The sequence below is a fragment of the Mauremys mutica genome, chromosome 3, assembly GCF_020497125.1.
Source record: "Mauremys mutica isolate MM-2020 ecotype Southern chromosome 3, ASM2049712v1, whole genome shotgun sequence".
Taxonomy (NCBI): domain Eukaryota; kingdom Metazoa; phylum Chordata; order Testudines; family Geoemydidae; genus Mauremys; species Mauremys mutica.
Genome location: NC_059074.1, coordinates 66167474 through 66193993, shown reverse-complemented (window position 1 = coordinate 66193993; position 26520 = coordinate 66167474). Strand labels below are relative to the sequence as shown.

Genomic DNA, 26520 nt, shown 5'->3' with positions numbered 1-26520 from the left:
CTGGGGTTGCACTGATATACAAAAAGTTGAATCTGGCCACATATTTTAAGGTGCGTGAGAAAGCCTGGTCACTTAGCATCTTTTAGTAATTTGTAACAGAAAGTCCCAACCGACAGATACATATTCTAGGAACTAGGAAATTAAAATTAGAGACAAGTCCAGGCTGCAACGTTCAGAGCTGGCTCTGAAAGCCATAATGCTCAGAAGGGTTCCAACCCAGTTCATTACAGAGATGGGGCTACTGATATTTGAGTGTCAGTCAGAATTCCCACTTCACCACCTACTAACGTGCAGGTGTGCGGATATCCAGGTTTTTGTATTGGGGCCCATCTTCAATTAAAATACCGTATTGTCCCGAGTATAGGCCGCACTTTTTTCCCCTAATGTAAGTCTTTAAACTAGGGGTGCGGCCTACAATCGGGATGTTGCAAAAAGCGGGCAGTCCAGAGCCCTTTGAATCCCAGCCGCGGCAGGGAATCAAAGGGCTCTGGGCTGCCTGCAGCCGTGGGGAGCCCAGAGCCTTTTAAATCCCAGCCGCGGCCGGGAATCAGAGGGCTCTGGGCTGCCTGCAGCCGCGGAGAGCCCAGAGCCCTTTAAATCCCAGCCGCGGTGGGGAATCAGAGGGCTCTGGGCTGCCCGTTGCGGCAGGGAGACCAGAGCCCTTTAAATCCCAGCCGTGGCCGGGAGTCAGAGGGCTCTGGGCTGCCCGCTGCGGCAGGGAGACCAGAGCCCTTTAAATTCCAGCCGCGGCGGGGAATCAGAGGGCTCTGGGCTGCCTGCAGGGGCAGGGAGACCAGAGCCCTTTAAATCCCAGCCGCGGCCGGGAGTCAGAGGGCTCTGGGCTGCCCGCTGCGGCAGGGAGACCAGAGCCCTTTAAATTCCAGCCGCGGCGGGGAATCAGAGGGCTCTGGGCTGCCTGCAGGGGCAGGGAGACCAGAGCCCTTTAAATCCCAGCCGCGGCCGGGAGTCAGAGGGCTCTGCGCTGCCCGTGGGGGCAGGGTGCCCAGAGCCCTTTAAATCCCAGCCGCTGCCAGGAGTCATAGGGCTCTGGGCTGCCTGCAGCCGCGGGGAGCCCAGAGCCCTTTAAATCCCAGCCGTGGCCGGGAGTCAGAGGGCTCTGCGCTGCCCGCGGGGGCAGGGTGCCCAGAGCCCTTTAAATCCCAGCCGTGGCCAGGAGTCATAGGGCTCTGGGCTGCCTGCAGCCGCGGGGAGCCCAGAGCCCTTTAAATCCCAGCCGCTGCCAGGAATCAGAGGGTTCTGCGCTGCCCGCAGGGGCAGGGAGCCCAGAGCCCTTTGAATCCCAGCCCCTGGCCGCTGATTGCCCCCTCCCCAGACCTCTGCCCCACTGCCCCCCAGGACCGCCACCCCCTATCTAAGCACCACTGGTCCTTGTCCCCCGATTACCCCCTCCCGAGACCCCTGCCCCTAACTGCCCCTTGGGACCCCAGCCCCTATCTAAGCCTGCCTTCTCCTTGTCCCCAACTGCCCCCTCCTGAGACCCCACCCAATTTCCCCCCAGGACCCCACCCCCTACCTGTCCCCTGATAAACCTCCTGGACTCCCATGCCTATCCAATTGCTGCCTGTCCCCTGACTGCCCCTCCGAACCTCTGCCCCATCCAACCCCCCCGCTCCCTGTCCCTTGACTGCCCCCCGGAACCCCCTACCCCTTCTCCAACCCCCAAACCGCTTACTGTGCCACTCAGACCAGCGTGTCTGGCTCAGTGCAGCTCCAGACAGTTGCTGCCATGCTCCCCCATGGAGCCCACAGCCCTCTCCCATCCCCAGCACCTGCCTTCCAGATTTGAACACCTCAAAATTCATGAGTGCTCAAGCTCGGTTTGGGCAGCTTTTACTTCATTTCTCCCAAATCAAATATACTGATCCACTGTAACTTGCTGTAGAAAAAGTAGGATAAAATTGAGCAAGAAATGCTTATTAGGACTGGAATTGCTATTTTCAAAAGCCATTGCCTTTTTGTTTGTTTGAAAGGAAGACAGTGATATTGCATTGGCAAATTCCCCATAGAAAGAAAGAGTGGAACAAAAGAATAATAAAGGCACCTCAACTTTTCCTCATTTATGGAGGACAGTCTTATAATATGCATCCAGATATCCTCCAATCACACAAGCTGAAAATTGTTCCACTTTACTGCAGCTCTGTAACCATATGGGAACCAATCCTGTCTGTGTTTTGTGCACATCCAAAATTCCGGCTGAATGACCCGCCCTGGGAGCGAGTTACCAGTGACCCAGGGCTGGGGTGGCAGGAGGTGTGGGGGGGCACTGGTGGGGGGGAGCCCAGGGCTGGGGCAGCAGCAGGGTGGAAGGAGGGCACTGGTGGGGAGGAAAGGGGGAAGCCCAGCGCTGGGGTGGCAGGGGGTGTGGGTGGGGGGAGAGCCCAGGACTGGGGCAGCAGGAGGGTACCGGGGGAGCCCAGGGCTGGGAAGGGGGACAGCCAAATTTTTTTTTGCTTGGGGCAGCAAAAAACCTAGAGCCGGCCCTGCCGGGTTCCCCCAGCCGCCGGAGCCCTGGGCCCTTTAATTTGACCCTGAGGGCTCCCAGCCACCTCTTTAGCTGGGAGCCCCTGGTTGATTTAAAATAAAGTATCACCTCCCCACCCCCAACCTTCCTTTTTGGCCCACAGCTGTTTTGGTGGGGCGGCGCTGGGGAAGGAGGGTTTGTTTCCGCAGGGCTGGGCGGCCCTGGGGCGGGGTGTTTCCTCAGGCTGGGAGGTTTCGGCCCTCAGCTGTTTTCTTTGGAGGAATGTGGCCCTCGCCACTTAACGAGTTGTGCAGGCCTGTGTTAGAGGGAGGGGTTCGGGCACACACCAGGATTTCTTGAGACCCCGCCGGCCACCGCCGACAACCGAAGCCCCTGCAGGGATGATGACCACGACCCCCCACTCAAAAAACACCAACTGGAGCAGCGAGTTCAACCGGAAGATCTGGGACACAGCCGGACAGGAGCCACCACGCCAACACACCACTGCTGGAGAAGCCCACAAGTTACCGGTATGATGTCCCTGTGAGGCATCCGTAGCTCCCCATGCTGACTTGGGAGCATTACGTCCCTGTGAGGTATCCATAGCTCTGCACGCTGACTTGGGAGCCGAGGGCGTTTGTTTACTTTTACCAGTATTATCTCTGGAGGATATGGTATATGGTATACAAGTACCGGTATTTCCAGCGGTCAATATTAGATCAGATGATTCTATGAGTCTTTGGTTTTTATGATTCTTGTATTTACGGTACCGGTATTTACCATACTTGTGAGCAGTTCACTGTGGGGGTGAATAAAGGGAGTGGGAGGGGCTTAAGTTGAGAGCGGGTTATCGGCTGTGACACAACGTGAGATAAGTGGTGAGGAGGGGGTTGTGTGATGAAGAAGGGGGCTGAGGGGAGGTTGTTAATAGGGTGAGTAGTGGGCACTGTGTGAGGGAGAGGTAGGCTGAGAGAATAAGAAGGTGGCTAAGAGGGTAAGGAAGGGCCGTGTAAATGAGAGGGGGCTAAGAGGGTGAGGGGGCTGAGAGTTGAGGATGAGGTTGTGGTTTTTTTTGTACAGGGGCTAACTTAAAATACCAATATGGCTGATCATGTGGAGATTCGAAATTCAACCAGCCAAGGGAAAAGGCGAAGTTACGATTCAAACTTTAAGATAAAAGTCTTAAAATACGCTGAACAAACAAGCAATAGGGAAGCTGTCAGAAAATACGACGTAGATGAGAAAAATGTATGTAGATGGAAGCTGATGCAGAAGAAACTAGAAAACTCGGCTTCTACGAGGAAATCGTTCAGAGGGCCTAAGAAAGGCAGGTATTGTGAAGTTGATGCAGCAGTGCTTCCCTTCATTCAAGAGCAAAGAAAAAATGGAATGCCTGTCAACCGAAAAATCATACAATTGAAGGCATTAGAAATTGCCAGTGAATTAAAAATTCCCAGGCATGAATTTAAAGCAAGCCTTGGATGCTGCCGTAGATTTATGCTCAGAAATGGCCTCTCTCTAAGACGCAGGACAACACTTGCACAAAGACTACTTGTTGACTTCAATGAAAAGCTGCTTGCATTCCAACGGTATGTCATAGAGCTCAGGAAAAAGCACAACTATCCATTGAGCCAAATTGGAAATGCCGATGAAACTCCCGTTTTCTTTGATATGCCAAGTAATACAACCGTGGATCAAAAAGGAGCAAAATCCATTCTTATGAGAACCACAGGCAATGAAAAATTACTTATCACAGCAATGTTAGCTTTTACAGCTGATGGTCAAAAGCTGACACCTTATGTGATACTTAAAAGGAAAACTATGCCTAAGGAAAGTCTTCCAAGAGGCTTAATTGTCAGATGTCATGAAAAGGGATGGATGAGCAAGGAGCTGATGAATGATTGGCTATCAGTTGTTTGGAAGAGTAGGCCTGGCGCTCTTCTTGCAAAAAAAGCAATGCTGGTATTGGATGCATTTAAAGGACATTTAACACCTGATGTAAAAAGTAAGACTGCATCCTTGAAATCAGATCTGGTAGTAATACCAGGGGGTATGACATCCCAACTCCAAGTGCTTGATGTTGTTGTCAACAAGCCATTTAAAGACCATCTACGGCAGCAGTATTCTGAATGGCTTGTGGCTGGAGATCATGCCCTCACACAAAGCGGCAAAATTAAGAAACCATCAGTGGCTTTGCTGTGTCAGTGGATTATTTCTGCGTGGGCAATGATATCTTCAGAATCAATCATCAAAGGATTCAAAAAATGTTGCCTGTCAAATGCATTGGATGGTAGTGAAGATGATGTATTGTGGGAAGATCAGAAAGAAGTGGATCAGGAGAATGATGAAGAAAACAGTGGGAGTGATGTAGAAAGCATTGGAAGTAGTGATGAAAACCTGAGCAGATACCGGTATTGATGGAGAGACAGGCAGTGAAAGTGACTAAAATTTCTCAGAGGGATGACTTAAGAACATTTGCTAATGTTGTTGATTGTTGTGCAGGGGAGAGGGTGAGAACTGTTCCCATCAGTCTCCTTGTTGTCCATTCCTTTTCCCTTCTTTATTTACAGTATAACTACAAAATACCGGTAGTTTTCAATATTTCAGAGTATATAACATATGCCGTCAAAAGCAGGACTACCAAAAGTGTTAAAAGTGTTAAAAATACTGGTACATGTCTTCCTATTCATTAAATAAAATACTGTTTTACTGTTCTACTAATGTGTATATTTTCTTTAAGTTAAAAGAAGTTAAAAATTTATTTTTTTTAAAATAGCACCAAACTTTAAGGGTGCGGCTTATAATCAGGAGCGGCCTATACTCGAACAATACGGTATTTACTCCTTTTGTTTACAGTTTCACATTTTGTACCCAACTCAATGCAGGCAAAACTTAACACTTAAGGATCAATAAGGTATCTTGCATTAAAAGGGAACTGCAAGACAGACATCTTAGTTAAAAAGGCTGATAAATTTGGCAGTCATCAAATTAAAAGAATTTTTTTGAGGGGAAGGAGGGAGATAATGGGATTGGGTATGTCTGAGAGCTTAAAAGCACCCTCACTGTGGGTTACAAGAGAAAACACTTAGCACACCTTACAAAAGGATCTGGCAAAGATTTAATCACACCATTGTTACCTCCCACAACTTCTGCTACTACCTTGAAAGAGGACAAATTCCTCACTACCATTAAAAAGATTCCATTAAACCATTTGTTATTAGTATCCACAGTTATTAACAGCCACCTGGCATGAGGGTGATCATGACTCCTATTAATATATTCCATGCAAAGAACTGTTTAAATTCCATATTGCTTTAGACCACAGGTAAGCAAATTGGCAGGCATACCACAGTTGGCATCCATTTTTCATAGCGTAATGCTCCAGGATATTCAAATATAGCCTATCTGCTAATAACATCAAGATTTCTAGATTAATTTGGCTATGATCACTGTTTGGAATCGATCACATTAGTATGAATTCAATATATAACTGTTCCCACGATAGGTCTCCTCCTTCACCAAAAGATAACTAGCTCATTGTAACCAGCTCTAACAGCTATCACTATTAATAAACTAATGAAAAAAGAGGAAAGGTGCCAGAGAAAGCATTAATCCAGTCCGCTCTCTAATTCTTCTTAAGGCAGTGGTAACTCTGAAAACTACTCCCATTAACTGGGACATCCTGCAGCACCACCTTTAGTTACTCAAAAAAAGGCTGGGGTTTTTTTTTGGTTGGGTTTTTTTTTGGGGGGTAGGAGGGTGCTTGAACTTTCCATATAAATCCACCTTTGGGCAGAAACCAACACTGGGAAGATTTCATGCTGAAACGTAAAAGTTATTACTTTGAAAAAGGAGGTTAGAATGGAAGCACCTATGAAAAGTTCAGGTTCATAAATTGGGTCCCGCCTCTAGTAAGAGCTGGAGGAAACAGATGAAAAATAAATTAAACCTAAACATGATCTTAATACAATGCTTGTAAATTACATGATTCACCACAGATGAAACAGCAGGAGCAAATCTTTATCAGTATAAATCAAGTTACCATTATCAAACACATACACAACCAAACGCTTCCGCAGGTTAGGGTTCACTAACCACTTGAGAATGGAACCATCATCATCATCATCATCATGTCTTTCCACTTCTCTCCCTCCTGCAGCCCTATGCAGGGCAAGGGAGAAAAGGAGCTAAAGTTACCCTGCATTCTTGTCAAACTGTTGCATTCACATAGTCCTGCCATGCTTCCAGAATCAACTAAAGTGTAGGGCTACAAAGGTCAGGGAAGATCCTTCAGCCCTTAATCACTCAAAAGTTCCTTCAGGTGTCAGTGGACACAATTCAGTATTGGAGAAAGTGGATGCAATTCCACTGAAGTCAATGGAGTTGTGTCCACTTTTCACCAGTACTTCAAAGGAATTTCATCCATTACCATCCCAACTGAATCAGGGCCACACGATTGGGTCCCATTTATACATTTGGTATTATCAAAACACTGGGTTGCTTTGACACACACTAAAGACAGGTGCCTATGGCAACTGAAAGTTAATTTAAATTGAGCTGAATTAGTTACCCAAGAACTTCATAAAATATCTGACAGTGAAACCAGCTGGTTTGCCATGTCATTCATGATAATTAGTTTAAATAGAGCTCAGCAAAGGTCTGTGCTGCTAGACTGTCTGAGACCCAGAGGCAACTATCAGTTATATCTCGCCTCTTTTACTTTTGTCTAATATGTGACTAAATGTGATAATGTAGCAAATCTTCAAAATCAGTACCTTCAGGATCAGTCTCTGGATGAATGGAATACAAATTAGGAAGAACATGATTAAAGTGAGATATCTTTAAGAACCTACATTTGTCAAATATCTAGTCTTTAAAAAATAAAAACCAAATAAGAACATAAGAACGGCCGTACCGGGTCAGACCAAAGGTCCATCTAGCCCAGTATCTGTCTACCGACAGTGGCCAATGCCAGGTGCCCCAGAGGGAGTGAACCTAACAGGCAATGATCAAGTGATCTCTCTCCTGCCATCCATCTCCATCCTCTGACGAACAGAGGCTAGGGACACCATTCTTTCCTGGCTAATAGCCATTTATGGACTCAGCCACCATGAATTTATCCAGTTCCCTTTTAAACATTGTTATAGTCATAATGAGTCATAAGGGTCTGACAATGACAGCAGGCACAGTGAAGCATGTTTAATTAAGGCTGAAATGCAAGTTCAGGTATAGCCCTCTCCCTTTAAAGTTGTTTATATTCCCTGGCAAACAAGTTTTGTTTGACACTTTGGCATCCATCCACCCAGACAGTGGTGAGCTGGAGCAGGTTCCCACAGGTTCTCAAGAACCGGTTGCTAAAATTAGACCTCCGTGGAGAACCGGTTGTTAAAGGGCCAGGGGGTGGGCAAAGAACTCTGGTCTGTGGGCCGGACCATCCTGTTGCTCCCAGGATTCCCAGCTGGGGAGGCTGAGGCTCCCCCAGCCCTTTCCCCGCTTCCCCCCAGCTGCAGCGTGGCCAGCCGCCGGCACCAGCTGGGCAGCTCAGCTGAGCTCTGGAGTCGTCCTGCTGCCACTTTTTGAATGGCCCTGCAAGGTGGGGGTGGGGGGTGGCTGCTTCAAGCTCCAGGACTGGCCAGAGGAGAGGGGAGGGGGCAAGTGGGGCAATTGGCCCAGGCCCTGCAGGGGCCTCCGGCCCCATGAGGATCTCTCCCCTGGTCCCTCCCCCGCTCCCCTCCCTTAAATCAGAACTTTTTATAGGGAACCGGTTGTTAAGATTTTGGCAGCTCATCACTGCACCCAGGTACTTATATGGCCCTCAACACTGTAATACCAAAACACCTACTCTTATCTTGAGGCCCCCATGCACCCACATTAATGTTGCTTTTGCAGCACATGGGTGTGCCCATTCAGAAGCTTTTCCTGAAGTGGGCAAGAACCTAGTGCATATTTTAGCTCTGCAATACGGTCCTGTAGCCTTAAAATTCTACCTGTCTTGCAGCTGATTTCCTGGCCAGACGGGGAATTCTACTGAATACAGTTGAGTTGCCATTAAAACCTACTTTCTCTTCATGTAAGAACTTTAAGCCTCTAGGACTTTTCTCTACGCAATAGTGTCAAGAATCATCGGGAATTACAGTATGCCCAAGCATGAGTCAGATACTGCAAAATCACCAGGAATATCAGAATTAAGTCCACTGAATAGATTTTGTATGTTTCCCAGTTGTACTACCTTGTATTTGTTCAAGTTGAAACTAATTTTATTTCTAACCTCTCTGCTACACCTTTATATGATTTTTTTTGTCTGAACTGCTGGTTAACAACTTTCACATGAGCATAATATGGGAATAAGCATGTGGTTTAGCCCACTCCATATAATTAAAAATGTTAATTAATAACAAACCTAATGCAGAGCTCTGCAATAGCCTACTATACAGCTCCTTACCTTGATATATTCCTATTTATCAAATAATGTTTCAAAATACATTATACAGTAAGACAGTAGAACACAAAGGACACTGATTCCATTCTGATGACAACTGCATAAATATGAAATACATGACATTTCATACTGAGTCAGCATGCTGTCCGGAACGGACTAGTCTCCCTATCCGCCACTACTTAATTATAATTACAATCGTTTATGGTGAATTTGAGCCTTCTGACTAATGACTAAATACAAACCTATGGTTTGTAGACTATAAAGTAATTCTAAAATTTAAAAAAGTTCCCTCTATTTGTTTTATATAATTGATTTATAACAAGCAGTGCAGATTATGATGCTGACATGGACAATGGGAACTACCTGACACCACCCAATATCTTTGACACAAGCCACCAAATAGCTTTCAGAGGGCAACATCTATCACTATCAGTAAGTCAGATCTCTGTATTCTATTCCCATCCCCTGAACCCTTGAGAGCCTTACATACTTGTTTGATCTTTTCTTATTTACATATACTTGTTTTAATGCTCACGACTATTAGCAAACATATAATGATAAAGGTCTCACCTGAAGAGAATTTTCTAAATTTGTTTTAATGTTAATAGTTTTTCATTAACATATTTTAACAAGAACAAAGCAGCCATGTTTCTTTTCTTATCAGTGAGAACTTTTTTCTTCTCCATAAAGCAACTGGATGTTGCAGTGCATCATGAAGTATGGGGAAATTTCATTTGAACCAAAGAACTGGTATCCAGGATATCCCAAGGTACTGATATGAATAAGAAAAAAAATACTTCAACAAAGATAAATCAAAGATGCTATTAATTCAAGGAGCTGTGTGTGGGATAATCAATTCACAGAAAAAGATTTTTGAAAAGCTATCCATTAAGAATACACCAGGAACTTCAAAGCATAGAATACAGAACTGCCAGATAGGACTTACATTTATGAGCTTTCAGTCCTTCAAAGGAAACTGGTCCATACTCATAGTACTCATACTCCCAAGTGTAATCAGAGTTAGATAAAGCCTGTTGAGATGTTCGGTTGGAAATTAACCTATGGGCAGACATCGCTGACCTGTACAGATATATAAAATGTGAACACAAAGCATGTCAGTATATAGAAATATTTCTAGCAATGTCTTTATACATTTTTATAATCATGTGCCATCTTTTGGCTTTCCCCCTCCTCTGTCCCTTTCATAGGCAGTGTGCCACCCTTGCATAAAGGGCCATCTCCCACCTGTTCCTTTCAAAGCCAATTCCACCACTCCTTCAGACAGAGTCATCATGTTCCATCCCATTCCTTCCCTACTCTATCCCTTGTCCAGGCCAATCACCAACCTGCAAAGAGCTTCCTTTTAATAGAAAGGTGGAATATATGAGGACCTCCACAAATGTTCCTATTAACTGATAAAAGTACCAGAGCACATCAGTCACATAGACCATGCCTCCTCTAGGCCGAATACAGTAAATACAAATGCTCATCAGTCATGGGAATGGGAGCCCAGAGGTTTAGGGAGTGTAGTCTTAGGGTATGTTTACATTACAAGCACTACAATGGCACAGTTGCAGCTATGGCTCTATGGTGTAGACAGAGAGACAGATTCTGTCACTATAGTAAACCTACCCCCTCAAGAGGCAGTAGCTAGGTTCTTCCATTGACCTAGCAGTTCCTACACTAGAGCTTAGGAACTGTTCACACCTCTGAGCAATGTAGGCAAGCAGACCTAAATTTTAGCCTGGCGTAGACCAAGTCTCAATTGCACCAGGCTTTGTTTTTGGTAAGTCTCTACAACAAGAAAATATAAAATCAAGCCTAATAATCATTCTGAAGGAAAATTCCTGATCAGTTCTAAATATTGTAGAGTGGGAGGGAAGTTTCTTCAGATGGGAAGGAAAACAGGTTCAGTTTTCACATTATGGCCCTGTAGTGAGTCGGTGTGGCTCCCCTCCTGCCCTGAGGAGGGAGCTCCCTTACAAACACCCAAGTGGGTGGAGCCACCACCACCAGTCCCCGCCCCCCGGAAGTCAAGGGGCGGGACAGGAAGTAGAAAAGCCGGCCGCCAGAGCTCAGTCAGAGCCCAGCCACCGCCGGGAGCAGACGTGCCGGCAGGAGCTCCTGACTGGGAACCCGCCGGGGCCCGCAGCAGCTGTCCTGACTGGCCAGAGCTCCCTCGCGCCCGGTACAACGAGGAACCATCGGAGCTTCCCCGCGACCGGTACCCAGAGGAGCCGCTGGAACTCCCCCGCGCCCACTACAAAGAGGAGCCGCTGGAGCCTCTCCGCCCCTGCTGTTACCCGGAGGAGCCGCCTGAGCACACCTGGCCGGACTATCCGGAGGAGCTACCGGACCTGCCCCCAAGCCCCGGTCCCGAGGAACCTATGCAGCTCGACTGGCCTGGATCCAGTGCGACTGATGAGGTAGGCGCTGAGGGGGAGATGGAAAGTAGCCCGGGGGTAGCCGACCCCTGTCAGGCTACAGATACAGAGGTCCCGATGTCAGTGTGTTGCGGTCAGGACCCCACTGACCAGCGGCAGTGATAGCCGCTGTTAGGGCCCCGGGCTGGGACACAGTGGAGTGGGCGGGCCTGTGTCCCCCCTGCCACCCCTCTCACGGGTGGCAGTTCTCCCCCTCACCCAGGCGAGGACCTGGGCCTATATGCGTACTGTTCGTTTGCTGCTCAGCCCCTGCCCCATAGGGCCTGAGCTCACTGTACTGTATTGACTGCTCAGCCCCTGCTCCATAGGGCCTGAGCTCACTGTACGGTTTATTTGCTGCCCAGCCCCTGCTCCATAGGGCCTGAGCTCACTGTACTGTATTGACTGCTCAGCCCCTGCTCCATAGGGCCTGAGCTCACTGTACTGTATTTGCTGCTCAGCCCCTGCTCCACAGGGCCTGAGCCCACTGTACTGTATTTGCTGCTCAGCCCCTGCTCCATAGGGCCTGAGCCCACTGTACTGTTTATTACTGCTCAGCCCCTGCTCCATAGGGCCTGAGCCCACTGTACTGTTTATTACTGCTCACCCCCTGCTCCATAGGGCCTGAGCCCACTGTACTGTTTATTACTGCTCAGCCCCTGCTCCATAGGGCCTGAGCTCACTGTACTGTATTTGCTGCTCAGCCCCTGCTCCATAGGGCCTGAGCCCACTGTACTGTTTATTACTGCTCAGCCCCTGCTCCATAGGGCCTGAGCTCACTGTACTGTATTTGCTGCTCAGCCCCTGCTCCATAGGGCCTGAGCCCACTGTACTGTATTTGCTGCTCAGCCCCTGCTCCATAGGGCCTGAGCCCACTGTACTGTATTTGCTGCTCAGCCCCTGCTCCATAGGGCCTGAGCCCACTGTACTGTATTTGCTGCTCAGCCCCTGCTCCATAGGGCCTGAGCCCACTGTACTGTATTTGCTGCTCAGCCCCTGCTCCATAGGGCCTGAGCCCACTGTACTGTTTATTACTGCTCAGCCCCTGCTCCATAGGGCCTGAGCCCACTGTACTGTTTATTACTGCTCAGCCCCTGCTCCATAGGGCCTGAGCTCACTGTACTGTTCGTTTGCTGCCCAGCCCCTGCAACCGAGGGCCTGAGCCTCTAAACACTGATTACTATTGTTCAGCCGGTTCCACAGAAGACGTGGAGTGAGTCGGTGTGGCTCCCCTCCGGCCCGCAGGAGGGTTGAGCCCCGACGCGATCGATTACACGCCCCAATCCAGCAAAGCGCTTACTTTAAACACTTTAAACATAGTGCCATGGAAGTCAAAGTCCAGCATGTGCTCTAAGAGCTGAATTAAGCCCTTTGTGTATTTTGAAATTTTTTGTCTTGTGCAATGGATAAAACAAATTAAAGTGAGATACTCCCTTTAAAGCTCACAGAGGTGCACATTTTAATGAAATGTAGAAGAAAGATTTTGTATTTTAACAGAAAGATCTGAAAGCCAACTCCTGTCATGATTAAAAAAATGATATAATCTGTAGACTTCCAGAACATGAATTCAGTGTTGCTATTCCAAAGAAAGTTGGCACTCTGTGTTCATTTTGATAGGAGCTAAGAGTTGAATCCAAGTAGGGAGCTGACTCATCTTTGAAATAAATGATATAATCAGGAAATTATATCAAAACCATTTTTTAAACGGAAAGAGATTTTAAATTGTCATGCTTTTGCTGTAAAAAAAACAAATTCCTTTGTTCAATCATTGAAATTAGCTGTACTGTTTTGGTTCTATTTAAAAAGCAGATAAGCTGAAAATAATTCATACACTGCACAAAAGATTCAATAATGTATTAAAGACATCTAAATTCATGATCCATCCTTTACTCACATGGAGCAGTTGCTTTGGCTCCAATATACTGCTCGTATGAGTAAGGGTAGCAGGACTTGGTGCTTACTTTGGCTTCAATCCTACAACGGAAATCAACAGGGTTCCACATGGAAGTAGAGCAGGAGTAGACAACCTATGGCACGCATGCCGAGCTGATTTTCAGTGGCACTCACACTGCCCAGGTCCAGGCCACTGGTCCAGGGGGCTCTGCATTTTAATTTAATTTTAAATGAAGCTTCTTAAACATTTAAAAAACCTTATTTACTTTATAGACAACAATAGTTTAGTTAGACTTGTAGAAAGAGACCTTCTAAAAACATTAAAATGTATTACTGGCATGCAAAACTTTAAATTAGAGTGAATAAATGAAGACTCGGCACAGCACTTCTGAAAGGTTACCGACCCCTGGAGTAGAGGTTTGCCTGCATGCATCACATTGCAGGATCAGGACAGTACATTGTTACAAGTATGTTAATTGTTCTTTCAGATTTAGGTAATTTCCTACAATGAGCACATACAGGGGCGGCTCTAGTATTTTGCTGCCCCAAGCACGGCAGGCAGGCTGCCTTCGGCGGCTTGCCTGCGGGAGGTCCCCGGTCAGGCAGATACGGCGGCAGCCTGTGGGAGGTCTGCTGAAGCCGCGGGACCAGCGGACCCTCCGGAGGCATGCCGCCGAAGGCAACCTGCCTGCCGCCCTTGCGGCGGCTGGCAGAGAGCCCCCTGTAGCTTGCCGCCCCAGGCACGTGCTTGGCGTGCTGGTACCTGAAGCTGTCCCTGAGTACATACTGCACACCACCTCAAAGAGAGAGTTGCCTGCATCTATTCTAATAGATGAGACTTCTACCAAAACTGCCAATTTCTGAAGTATTAAGAAAAAGGACTAAAGCATTTTTAAGGGTTATACCGGAATAACAGAAGGCAACAAATATTTGTTCAAAAACAAAACAAACAAACAAAAAAAAGCCACCACTCATCTTGCCAATGTAAGCTTTGAAAATGAGGCAAACTTTCCATCCCCGAGATTCCTCACAAACACATCTGCATCACAGAGCATACTGTATCATCTGGCCAAAAACTGTGATATTCAAACAAACACTCCCTTATAATGATGCACGTTATTCTAATTCTGGGTGATGGGCAGTATCAGTGGATCACTGGGAACTTCGGTTCCTTAGTCTCAGTACTTTTTTCTTTAGCTTTAGACAGGAGGGAAATGCAACTTGCTGAATACAAAAGAACAGGAGGACAGTGAGTGGGCAGAATGTGAGTGGGCAGAATGTGCACTGTGTCCAGCATTTTTGGACACAGTGCACATTCTGTTCTTTCATGCCAGTCATGCTGTGCTCTACCTCCCTCTCTTGGGCCACAAGCAGAGAGATGTTTGCTATGCATCAGTCTCACTGAAATTTTGGAAAGGAAGGAGTCTCAGGCTCAAGCCCAGCTTGTATGAAGTGCTACAGAAGGCTATTGGATGAGAGAGAACTGCAAGATGGCTTTTGCTCTCAGGAGGTGACACATGTTCTCTCACTCTGCTCATTTATATGCATTTTCACACACTATAATCCTTTCCATCTTCCCCAGTATTTTTCCCCTTTAGTTCCCTATAAACCCCAGCACGTACAGATTGAGAAAGAAAAAGCTGCCAAGATTTATATTTTATCATGGAGCATAAGGATTCTCCCCAAAAAGGGGGATATTTAAAGAATAAATATCTAGCCCTGTTATCGTTTTTTTGGTCAAGTAAGGATGCAAGCAGCTTGCCAAGAAAATGTTCCTCTTGATCATATTTCTGTGTAATTGGTATCCAAATTCCACTCCAAATGCAAATATTAATCTTCATGAACAGCTCAACTGAACATCAGAGTAATTTATTTTTCTTCGTTAGTATTTGCTTGCTTTCATCTCTTTCATAAAACAAATAAGTGCAACAAAATGAATTGGTGTAAATAACAGAAGGCATAAGGCTTCCCTTTGTTTGAAAGGTAGAAAAATAGCTGATACTTGGTACTGTCTCAGTTTCACACTGAAGTGGATGTCTGTATAACACCAGATCTGCTTCAATTAACTCGAAGAGCTATTTTTATTGGCCCAGGAAAGGTATTGGATAATACTCATCATGTTGTTATTGTTTAAGTAAACATGATATTCTTTTATTGACTTTCAGGAGTGTGGGGGTAAGGTCATTCTTAACCATGGTTTATTTTTTTCGAGATAAAGTAAACTCCTAGCCAACTATCGCCTAGTGTCAAACCTGTCATTCCTGAGCAAGCTCATAGAGGAGCTAGTCAAAGGCCACCTATCAGCTCATCTAACTGAAGCGAAGATTCTAGACCCGGCACAATGTGGGTGTAGGCCAGGACATGGACCTGAAACAGCTTTATGGAACTGATAGATGATCTCCTCCAATCAAAAGATAGAGAATAGACATCCATTCTCATCCTCCTGGATCTCTCTGCAGTGTTCAACACTGCTGACCATGAAATACTGCTGTCTGACCCGAGAGAGATAGGAGGGGTCCGGAATAACATGCTAAAATGGTCTGAGCCCTTCCTGGAGGGGATACACCCAAAAAGTAGTGATGAGAAAACGCATCACTACTAGACCCCTCTCTTGTGGGGTTCCACAAGGATCAGTTCTCTCTCCAGTCCTTTTCAACATCTACATGCAACCACTAGGTATATGGGTCAAACAACATGGATTCACAGGCCAGCAATATGCAGATGACACAAAGCTCTACCTGTCCTTCACCACATACCCCTACCACCAAGGTGGCCCAGTAATTGGATGAGATCAGCTCATGGATGAAGAACAGCTGGCTGAAGCTGAACCCAAGCAAGATCAGGTGATGCTGGTGGGCAGAGGAAAGTATTCTGAGGAGTTTGCAGCCATGCTGACTCCCCTTTGGTTGAAGGTTCACATCCACAACTGGTCAGTTCAGTCCATAGTCTAGGAGTACTCTCAGATTCCTCGCTGATGTTGAGCTCCCACATCACAACAGCCACGAGTGATGCTTTCTACCATCTCCAGCTGGCGAGGAGATTCCATCCCATACTGGCAGACAAAGGCCTCAGTTATTCATGTTTTCGTCACCTCTTGGCTGGACTACAGCCATGCAGTATACTTGGGCAGGAAGCCATCAGCACTTAGGAAACTCCAGCTAGTACAATACACTGCAGCATGTCTCCTCAGTATGCAAGCTACCATGAACACATCACACCTGTCCTCTTCTCCCCATAGAACTCTGAATTAAGTTCAAGGTCTCAGTCTTTATCTTCAAAGCACTCCATGGCCTGGGCCCAGGACACCTAAAAGACTGCTTAAAGCTCCAGGACAAAGACCGAGGTCAACAACATAGCTCCTCTGGCACAATGGCATCACAACGGAATCAAGTCCTAAAATGTCAGTAATAAATTTTTTGCTTTTTATTTGGAAAATTTTATATACAGACAGTTACAAATATTTTTCTGTCTCCCTACAGAAGCTTACAATTACTGTATGACCATTATCTGAGCTTTTTGATATATATAAATAGTGTGTGCAACCTGACATATATAGTAACTGGGACAAATGGACTGAGTTAACATGCTGACAGTAAAGCAAAAAGCATACAACAGAGAAACATTTAGTGCTGACATTTTCCTCTATTTCTACTTTCTCTGTACTTCTGAGGGGAAAAAATGAATATAATTTAAGTGCCTCTGTTTCAGCAGGACTCTAACAATCTCCACAGTCTGAAGGAAGCATCACAACCAAGCCATTATTTTTTTTCCCCTTAGTGCTTTAAAGGAAACAATATCTTATGGTTTACATAAAGAATTTGACTTTTTAAAATGCTGAACTTTCTGAACATATTATAAGCAAAGCTGGTAATAATCCCATTTTTTTAAGGTTTCTTGATACTTCCCATAATAAAATATTGTTTTCAGTTGCTTATAACTTTGCCAAACTTTAACCTGTCAGTCCAACATTTCCCATGCTGGGCGTCCACATTAGGCTGAATTGTTTTGGAAAGTTTCAGCAAATATGGATCAGCCATTTCCAGGAATGAGATGAGAGAAAAAGAAACAAAAACATTGTTTTGTCCACGTTAAAAAAAATTCTTACAGCTGTTTCACTGAGAAGCTCTAGCACTTCAATATTTTGGAGCAGGGACTTTAAATTTGGCAGGTGAGTGGCTTGTGTGTCAGGGATGTGCCTTTTGCTACTCCTGTGAAAATCCACCCAAATTTGGCTAAGTTAAAATTCTTAGAAAAATATCAATTTGCACATGCTCAGTAGAGATTTGTTAGGGTTTGGTAGCTAAATTCTGATTCCATCTGCACTAAGCACATTCCAGTCCAGGGTTTCAGGACTTCCCCAGCATTTGCTGTTCCTAGTCACTGTGATGCCAGGCACCAGAACAAAGTGGGGAAACCGTCTCTACTGAGCGCTCAACACTCACTACTGGTGCCCAGGCAGCATAGAGGAGGAAACAGTCTGACAGTAAGGCCTGGTCTACACTGGGGAGGGGGGGTGGGATGTCGATGTAAGATACGACGCATCTTATTTCAACTTACCTCCCGTCCTCACGGCGCGGGATCGACAGCCGCGGCTCCCCCGTTGACTCCGCTACCGCCGCTCGCTCTGGTGGAGTTCCGGAGTCAACGGGAGCACGTTCGGGGATCGATATATCGCATCTAGACAAGACGCAATATATCGATCCCCGATAAATCGATCATTACCTGCTGATACAGCAGGTAGTCTGGCCGTACCCTAAAGCAGACAGAACAAGTACTACACCTAAACAAAACAAAACAAAAAGGAAGCAGAAAGGCAAAGAGAAAAGCCAAGTTACAAGAGTGTGTTCTTTGCATTTAAGCAACAAAAGCTGCTCTTTAACAGTTATTCCTTTATTCAAAGCATTAATCACCACATAACCAGTCTGCTGCAGTTCCCTAATCTGTCCCTGCAGTCCAGAATCCCACTCCCATGATGAACAGGAGTACTTGTGGCACCTTAGAGACTAACAAATTTATTTCAGCATAAGCTTTCATGAGCTACAGCTTACTTCTTCGGATGCACAGAACGGAACACAACAGACAGGAGATATTTATACATACAGAGAACATGAAAAGATGGAAGTATGCATACCAACAGGAAGAGTCTAATCAATAGACATGAGCTATCATCAGCAGGAGGAAAAAAAAAACTTTTGAAGTGATAATTGAGATGACCCATAGAAGGTGTGAGGAGAATTTAACATAGGGAAATAGATTCAATTAGTGTAATGACCCAAACATTCCCAGTCTCTGTTTAAACCTAAGTTAATTGTATCTAATTTGCATATTAATTCGAGTTCAGCAGTCTCTCTTTGGAGTCTGTTTTTGAAGTTTTTTTGTTGCAAAATTGCCACCTTCAAGTCTGTCACTGAGTGGTTAGAGAGGTTGAAGTGTTCTCCCACTGGTTTTTGAATGTTATGATTCCTGATGTCAGATTTGTGTCCATTTATTCTTTTGCGTACAGACTGTCCGGTTTGGCCAATGTACATGGCAGAGGGGCATTGCTGGTACATGATGGCATATATCACGTTGGTCTATTGATTAGACTCTTCCTGTTGGTATGCATACTTCCACCTTTTCATGTTCTCTGTACGTATAAATATCTCCTGTCTGTGTGTTCCATTCTATGCATCCGAAGAAGTGAGCTGTAGCTCACGAGAGCTTATGCTGAAATAAATTTGTTAGTCTCTAAGGTGCCACAAGTACTCCTGTTCTTTTTGCGGATACAGACTAACACGGCTGCTACTCTGAAACTTCCATGATGGAGGATGAGCACTGGTCTCTGTAGCCACATCCTTGCACAACACCTGCTCCACACAAAGATGTTATTCAATCCAAACAAGTGTCCTTGGAAAAAATGGAAATCCAGCCCTAGTAAAGCCAGTAAGTAATCAACTACAGAAGGTAAAATGTAGAACAGAAATGAGTATGGCTAAGAGGAATTTGAAGAGTAAATAGCTAAAAATCAAGAAAATCTTAGTCAAATAAGGAGAAAAATAAAACAAATTCCGATCGCTTATTCATAGGCAGATAAGAAATCACATGGCTGCCCAATAAGAAACATGGTTGTTCCAGTTTTGGAACCAAGGTCTTATTCTTTCAATTAAAGTACACTGCAATAATGTTGCTTTAACTGTGTAAATTCTAAAAGGTATTTCTCTGCAGTCTGCTTGTTCTGTTTTGGACCATCGTACCAGGGTTCTAATTGGTATTTTGTTTTAGCATGTCCAACTCTCACATCATATATTTACTTTTCTCCTTGCAGGGACTATAAATTAAAATGTCATTGTCACCTCCACCACTCTGAGACTGAGCCAGAATTGAGACTTGTCAGAGAAATAGTCCAAATGACAATTTAGGGTTTTGTATAACTTATTAATATTAAACAGAATTTATGTTGATAAGATGTAAAAGTAGTTCTTTGGCTCTAGGATAAATGTTCCGTGTATAAGTACAGTCTTTTACACTGGTGAAACCTGACAGTTATTTCATTAATTTTCTTGCTTGATGCAAGGACATGACAGCTTACCACAGGTTAGTTTATTTCCAGAATGCTGAAAGCACTCTAGGAGTGAGAGTATGGACATGACTAGGTGGTTAGCTATTACTAAGGAACAACTTAGGCCTCTAACAGAGCCTGATGCCACATGGGCTCCAGGACTGTTTTCCCTAGACAGACGACTAAGGTAGCTTCTCCTGAAGTGGGCCCCATGCAGCTCCTATTCTGGGGAACCATATGGCATGTGGCCATAACAGTGATCTCTCCAGACCAATGATCCCCAAACTTTTGAGGGTCAAGCCCCACCTTACCTAGCATTGCCAACTTTCCAATTTCTCAAACCTGGACACTACTGCTGTGGTCAATATTTTCTGCACCAAATACTTACCAGCACATACACTATCAAACTGGCACATCACAGACTTGCCAGCAGTAATGGAGACACTAGCAAGATACAATTACAAATGGGATGGACGAGGGGGGCCAGAAGGAGAAAGGAAACTGGCTTTGACTTGCCATTGTTGGCATACACTTCAGAGCAAACTAATCCTTCCATTTGTTGCAGCACTTGCTTTCCGAGGCAGAACCCATGCACCTGGGTGGCGCTCCAGCCATACATTCTCCACAATATCCTGCCCTAAAGTGCCACTTGGATAGATTCGCTTCAGATTGAAAGTGTAGGGGCTTCCTTTAGCAATCCCCCACCCCCACAAAGCAAAACAACTCTGAGCTGCTGAGACCAGGTAGGGGAGTTTCCCAGCACGAGGGGCTGGTAGCTTCACCCTTTACCCGAACCCCATCCCCAACCAAAGGCTCAACTCACCAGAAAGAGGGAGGCTGAAGAGGACTATGTCTCTCCTGCTCCGTCCAGCAGCAGCAGCTCAGAGCAAAGCATTTGCAGGGAGTGATGAGGGCAGGAAGCAGTGTGGGAGGCAGCTTCCTGCAGCCAGGGGAGGTTCCCAGAGGTGGGTCTGACCCAGCCCCGGGAGCAGCCAAAGCAGGGGAAGAGGAAGTGTCTCTTCCTCAGCCTGGCCGGGACTAGCAGAGCAGGCACCTCCCATAGGCGCTGACTCCGTGGGTACTCTGGGGCTGGAGCACCCACGGGGAAAAATTGGTGGGTGCTCAGCACCCACCGGCAGCTCCCTGCCCCCCGCCCAGCTCACCTCCACGCTCCGCCTCCTCTGCTGAGTGCGCCATGTGCCCGCTTTTTCCCCCTAGCTCCTAGCGCTTGCGCCATGAAACAGCTGTTTCACACGGCTGGGATGGAGGGGGGAGAAGGGGGAACAGGGCACACTCGGGGAAGAGGCAGGGCTGAAGCGGGGATTTTGGGAAGGGGTCCAATAGGGGCAGGGAGGGGGCGGAGTTGGGATAGGGACTTTGAAGAAGGGGTTGGAATGGGGGCAAGGTAAGGGGTGGGCGCGAGCGCCCACTGGCATCGGGGAAAGTTGGCGCCTATGGCGCCTCCAGCTCTGCCCCTCCCCAGCTCTGGCGCCAGTGCTCGGGGTTAAAAGGGGCCTTGGGTTGGCTGGGGTTTGCGCGTGTATATGACAACAGAGCTGCTGTAACCAGACTTCTATTGTCCGATTAATATTTCTGATTGGAGACTATACAATCGCCTTGAAAAATTGGACTTTCCAGTAAAAAACCGGACACCTTGCAACCCTACCATGACTCCTGTCCACAGCCACCCCCACCCCAGGGCCAGGAGCATGGCCGCAGCTCGGGGAGGAGAGGGGAGATGCTGACAGGGGTAAGAGGGCCAAGGCTGGTGCCAGGAGTGGGGCGTGGCCAGGGACTGATGCTGGGGGCGGAGCCACAGCCAGGTGCAGCTCTGCTCCTGGCCTTGCCCCCAGCCTTGGCCCCGGGCCAGGAATGGAGCCACAGCCAGTGGACAGGGCTGGGGGCTGGCATGGGGCCAGAAGTGGAGCCATGTCAAGGCTGGGGCCTGGGCCAGGTGTGGCACTGGGAGGCAGGGACATGGCTGGGGGCAGGACCGGAGCAGAGCTGGGGGCTGGCCTGGGCCCCACCGCAGCCCCCTCTCCCACAGATGTTCCTCCATACCCCCCTGGGGGCATGCTCCATTCTTCGGGGACCTCTGCTACAGACCATAGTTATCCTGAACAGGACTTCCCACAATAGCCTCAGGCCAAAGCTTGCTCACCTTGATGGAGATTGGGCCACACTGACTGCATTCAGTGCCTATGGATCACCTAAATGTCTACAAAGCTATGAAGGCGAAGGGTCGTAAGAACATAAGAATGGCCATAATGGATCAGACCAATGGTCCATCTACTCCAGTATCCTGTCTTCCAAAAAAGTAGAAGCATATGTGCTGCCCCAGTCCACTAACATCTGAAAGGAACACTCCTATTTCCCTTTGGGAGGTCGCCTAGGAGAAGAGGAGGTAAAGGACTGGTCATCGGCAATACCAGCCTGACCAGTCTGATCCTGTCCGAGAGACTCCCACTGGTGATAAGATCTATGACCAAGCTTCTCAATCACCTAGTTCCAGTAACACTCAGAACCCCACTCCATGAAGTCAAAGGTCACAAAAGCACAAAGCAGAAGAAACTCAAACCTTTATCTTAAGTATCTCTGTAAGATGCTAAGCTCACTCACCAGCCTGGGGGAATAAATAGCCACGCCCAAGTCAGTCTTTAGCTCCGTTGCCTCAGGGCTCCGTTTATTGTTGAAACACCAAAAGAACGTGTAAACAACATCATAATGTAACTGCCCCGCTCCCCAGTATAGGTTGTGGGTCCCCTGGCCACTAGTAATCTAGTGATTAGAGTCTTCCCTCAGCACAGGGACTTCTCCAGGGTCTCCTGGCCCATGCTGTCCTCCACTGCATAGTCTGCAACTTGGGCTTTTAGTCACAAGCAAGTATTCTCATGGCATTAGAATAGTCCTAGGCTCTACTTAATGGAGCTGGGGCCCACTTCTGTATCATCTAATGGTAGTTATCAGACCCAGTCACCTGACATTGCCCAGCTGGGTCTGATGATTCCCAGCACCTGCCTGCTGGGCTCTTCCTTGGAACAGAGCTGGTTGTTTCCTAGCCCCCAACCCTGGGACTTAAAGGGGCAAACCACCCCGTTACAGTCTCATTTTTCCTGTTTTCTACCTTTAGTTCATGGGGAAATGTTTGTTGGTGTATTAAGGTGTCAGTGTGTGGACTGAGTGTACCTTGGGAATGGCGCCAGGAATGCTTCCCTAACCCTAAATCCTAATTCTTCTTTTTGAACCATTCCAAGTGCTTCCTCAGTAAGGAAGAGTTATCTGAAGCTTTAAGGATCCTTTAGTAACCACCTATGTTCTGAAATCAGTTGGTAAACTCTCATGCTTTGTAGGTGGGGGAGTAAGAAGAGGACACTATTAGTCACCATAACAACGGTGAGATTTAAGAAGAAACCATGCAAGAGCACTGAAGTTGTAATTTAAGAAACCACTTTGGTATCTACTTCCTTCAGACTAGCTACATGATTCTATCACTTCAGGTTCTCTCTCTTGGTTGGAGTCTAAAACCAGAACAGACAGTGATGTCCTTCACCAGCTAAGTTAATTTAACTGCCATGGGCAATATCTTTTAGTTGGGGGTTGGGGGAAAGAGAGGTGGTTAGACTAATCAAGACCTCCTTCAGTCTCCTGTTGCAGGATCAATAGAAAGTGATTCTTTGTTGCATCAATCTCATTTGATTACCCATTATATCAATTTGACCAAATGATGACTTAAACCATATATCATTGCTACTCATGGACTGGACTTCAATTTGACCTTGATTTGATAGTTTTATTGTTTTAATTCCTAATTAGTTTAGTGAGATTTCTAGTAGTTTTCATCTTAGTGATATTAAATTTTCATATCTGCTTGTTCTTTTAATAAAACCCATCGAAGTATACAGAGAGAAGTTGTTGAGTTTTTTTCACATAAGCAACGTGAATCAGACCCTACAAGAATGAAGGGTAACTTAGCTGAGGTATTTGACAGCCACTTGCTCTCACTAAATTAAATCCTTTGTTTCTTGCACTATGTTAATATTTATTCCAATTTCAAGTGAAGAGTCTAATCTCTAAATAATGTTATACACACTGTCCATCTGGTTTAAAATCTAGATCTGAACGTACAGATTAGCACTGGTCTAGTCTCCTCTAGTGCTTCCTGCTGAGTCCTCATTATAACAGTGTCCATAAATAAGTATGGTTCCTGGTGCCCTTGAAGCCAGGAGAGAATAAGCTGATGGGGCTGAAAAACAGCCACACTTGGACCATTCACTTGTATCTGCATCAGTCATAGATCACACATGGGCAACCACATTCTAGGATCCCCTCTGCAAATAAACGGTGAAGTCACAATCTGGCCCCATAGTATCTGAATATTACAGTATAGGAAGTTAGCTAGGTATAACACACTCAAAATTCAATAACAAATTAAAGACAACAATAAAGCTACATTTAGCTTTTCTTGGAAAGTGTTATGAACTGTAATAACTACAAACATTTAGACGTTCTAGCATTATTACATACCATATGATGGTGAATTTAAAAAAAAAAAAGATCCAATATGTGAGGATTTCAGGCTGCCATTGCAATAGAACTGAATTTTTTTTTAAAGCAATTCAATTTGGAATGTTTCCACAGTAAAGCTGCCAAGCAATTTAACAAGTTCTCTCTCTCTCTTCCTACCCCCCCCACCCCGCATCTTCAGGGGACATTTTTCCTTCCAGCTCTGTTAGAGAAGATAAGATAATTTATTATACAGTCTCTAATGAAAAATTCAGTTGAGGCTGAGCTCTTGGTGAAACCTGACAGTGATGTATGAAAACGAGTGCCAGGGAGAGTCAATTTCTTAATCTTAATCTCTACTATTTCTCTGTACAACACTCTACTATACAAAGGTAGCTAATAAAGGGCTTCATCCTACAGCCCTTACTCATATGAGTTAGACTGTAGGATCGGGTTCAAACATACTATGCTTACCTCTCATTTCCTTGGTCTCTATCATAGGCTGGGAAGAAAACAAACAAAAAAAAGATTGGCGAATACCACCATCCTTGCAGGACAGAAATCAACTGCATTTAGCAGGCCAAATTGTATATCATCTGCCATACTTTACCTACAAAACATCTTCCATTGCAAAACCTGGAACAATACTTGATAAAGGGCAGAGTGGTCAACCTTTTTGATGTTATCACAAGCCTCACAATTTTTGGTGGTCTTTTTTGGGACATTAGTGATCTCCTGATATCTTCAGCTTCTTCGTGAATATCTGCCCTTACACAAAATGGCCTCAAAAGCCCATTACTTTAAGCAGGAATGAAGCCAGATTGCCTTCAATCAAGATGGCTGCCATTTTCCATGTGACGCTGCCTCTAGTAAAGATGGCTGCCACCTTAGGCTCTACGGTTAGAGAACTGGACAAAAAACTGAAGGGAAAAGGGAATGAAAAAAGTGCAGAAAGGAGGCTAAGGCCTGGTCTACACAGGGAAATTGACCGGCATAGTTATAGCAGACTAGTGTAATTAATCCACTATATCTATACTGGTCAATTTCCCCACATAGACAAGCCCTAAGAGGGTCATGTTGCAGCATGTGGACCAGGGCAGAGAAGGAGACTAAGGGTATGTCTACACTACAAGAGTAGTTCGATTTAACTTAGGTCGAATTTGTGGATTCGACCTGATGAATTCGAATTTGTGTATCCACACCAAGGACACTAATTCGAATTTGTGAGTCCACACTAACGGGGCAAGCGTCGACATTGGAAGCGGTGCATTCTGGGCAGCTATCCCACAGTTCCCGCAGTCCCCGCTTCCCATTGGAATGCTGGGTAGAGCCCCAATGCCTTCTGGGGGAAAAATGTGTCGAGGGTGGTTTTGGGTAACTGTCATCATTCAACCGTCACTCCCGCCCTCTCTCCTTGAAAGCGCCGGCGGGAACTCTGTTCGCGCACTTTTCTGGTCAGTGACAGCGCGGACGCCACAGCACTGCAAGCATGGAGCCCGCTGCGATCATCGCTGCACTTATGGCCGTTGTCAACTCCTCGCACCTTATCGAACACCTCTTCCACAGTCAGCTGCTGAGAAATCGGGCGAGGAGGCTCCGGCAGCGCGGTGAGGACGTGAAGTGTCAGAGTGGCAGAGACCTCTCACAAAGCACGGTACGCCGCGCCGTGGAGATCATGGTGGCAATGGGTCACGTTCATGCTATGGGATGGCGATTCTGGGCCCGGGAAACAAGCACGGACTGGTGGGACCGCATAGTGCTGCAGGTCTGGGATGAATCACAGTGGCTGCGAAACTTCAGGATGTGTAAGGGCACTTTCCTTGAACTGTGTGACTTGCTGGCCCCTGCCCTGAAGTGCCAGGACACCCGGATGCGAGCAGCCCTGACCGTGCAGAAGCGAGTGGCCATAGCCCTGTGGAAACTTGCAACGCCAGACAGCTACCGGTCAGTAGCGAACCACTTTGGCGTGGGCAAATCTACCGTGGGGGTTGCTGTGATGCAAGTAGCCCACGCAATCGTTGACCTACTGCTCTCAAAGGTAGTGACCCTGGGAAATGTCCAGGTCGTCATAGATGGCTTCGCCGCGATGGGATTCCCAAACTGCGGTGGGGCTATAGATGGGACTCATATCCCTATCCTGGGACCGGCCCACCAGGCCAGCCAGTATATTAACCAAAAGGGCTACTTTTCAATGGTGCTGCAAGCACTGGTGGACCATAGGGGACGTTTTACCAACATCTAC

The 26520-nt window shown here is 46.4% G+C and overlaps 1 protein-coding gene across 10 annotated transcripts in view; it reads right to left on the bottom strand.

Moving 5' to 3' along the window:
* MRAP2 (melanocortin 2 receptor accessory protein 2) overlaps positions 1 to 26520 on the bottom strand; it is a 64385-nt gene that overhangs the window by 16312 nt on the left and 21553 nt on the right. For 8 of the 10 annotated variants that reach the window (XM_045008874.1, XM_045008873.1, XM_045008876.1 and 5 more), the window contains one exon: positions 9868 to 10001. In XM_045008874.1, the coding sequence (XP_044864809.1) occupies positions 9868 to 9994 (127 nt within the window). In that variant the 5' untranslated portion in view covers positions 9995 to 10001. Of the gene's footprint in view, positions 1 to 9867; positions 10002 to 13238; positions 13319 to 24752; positions 24881 to 26520 lie in introns of those variants that run through there. The other 2 variants (XM_045008872.1, XM_045008871.1) reach the window with 2 other exon arrangements.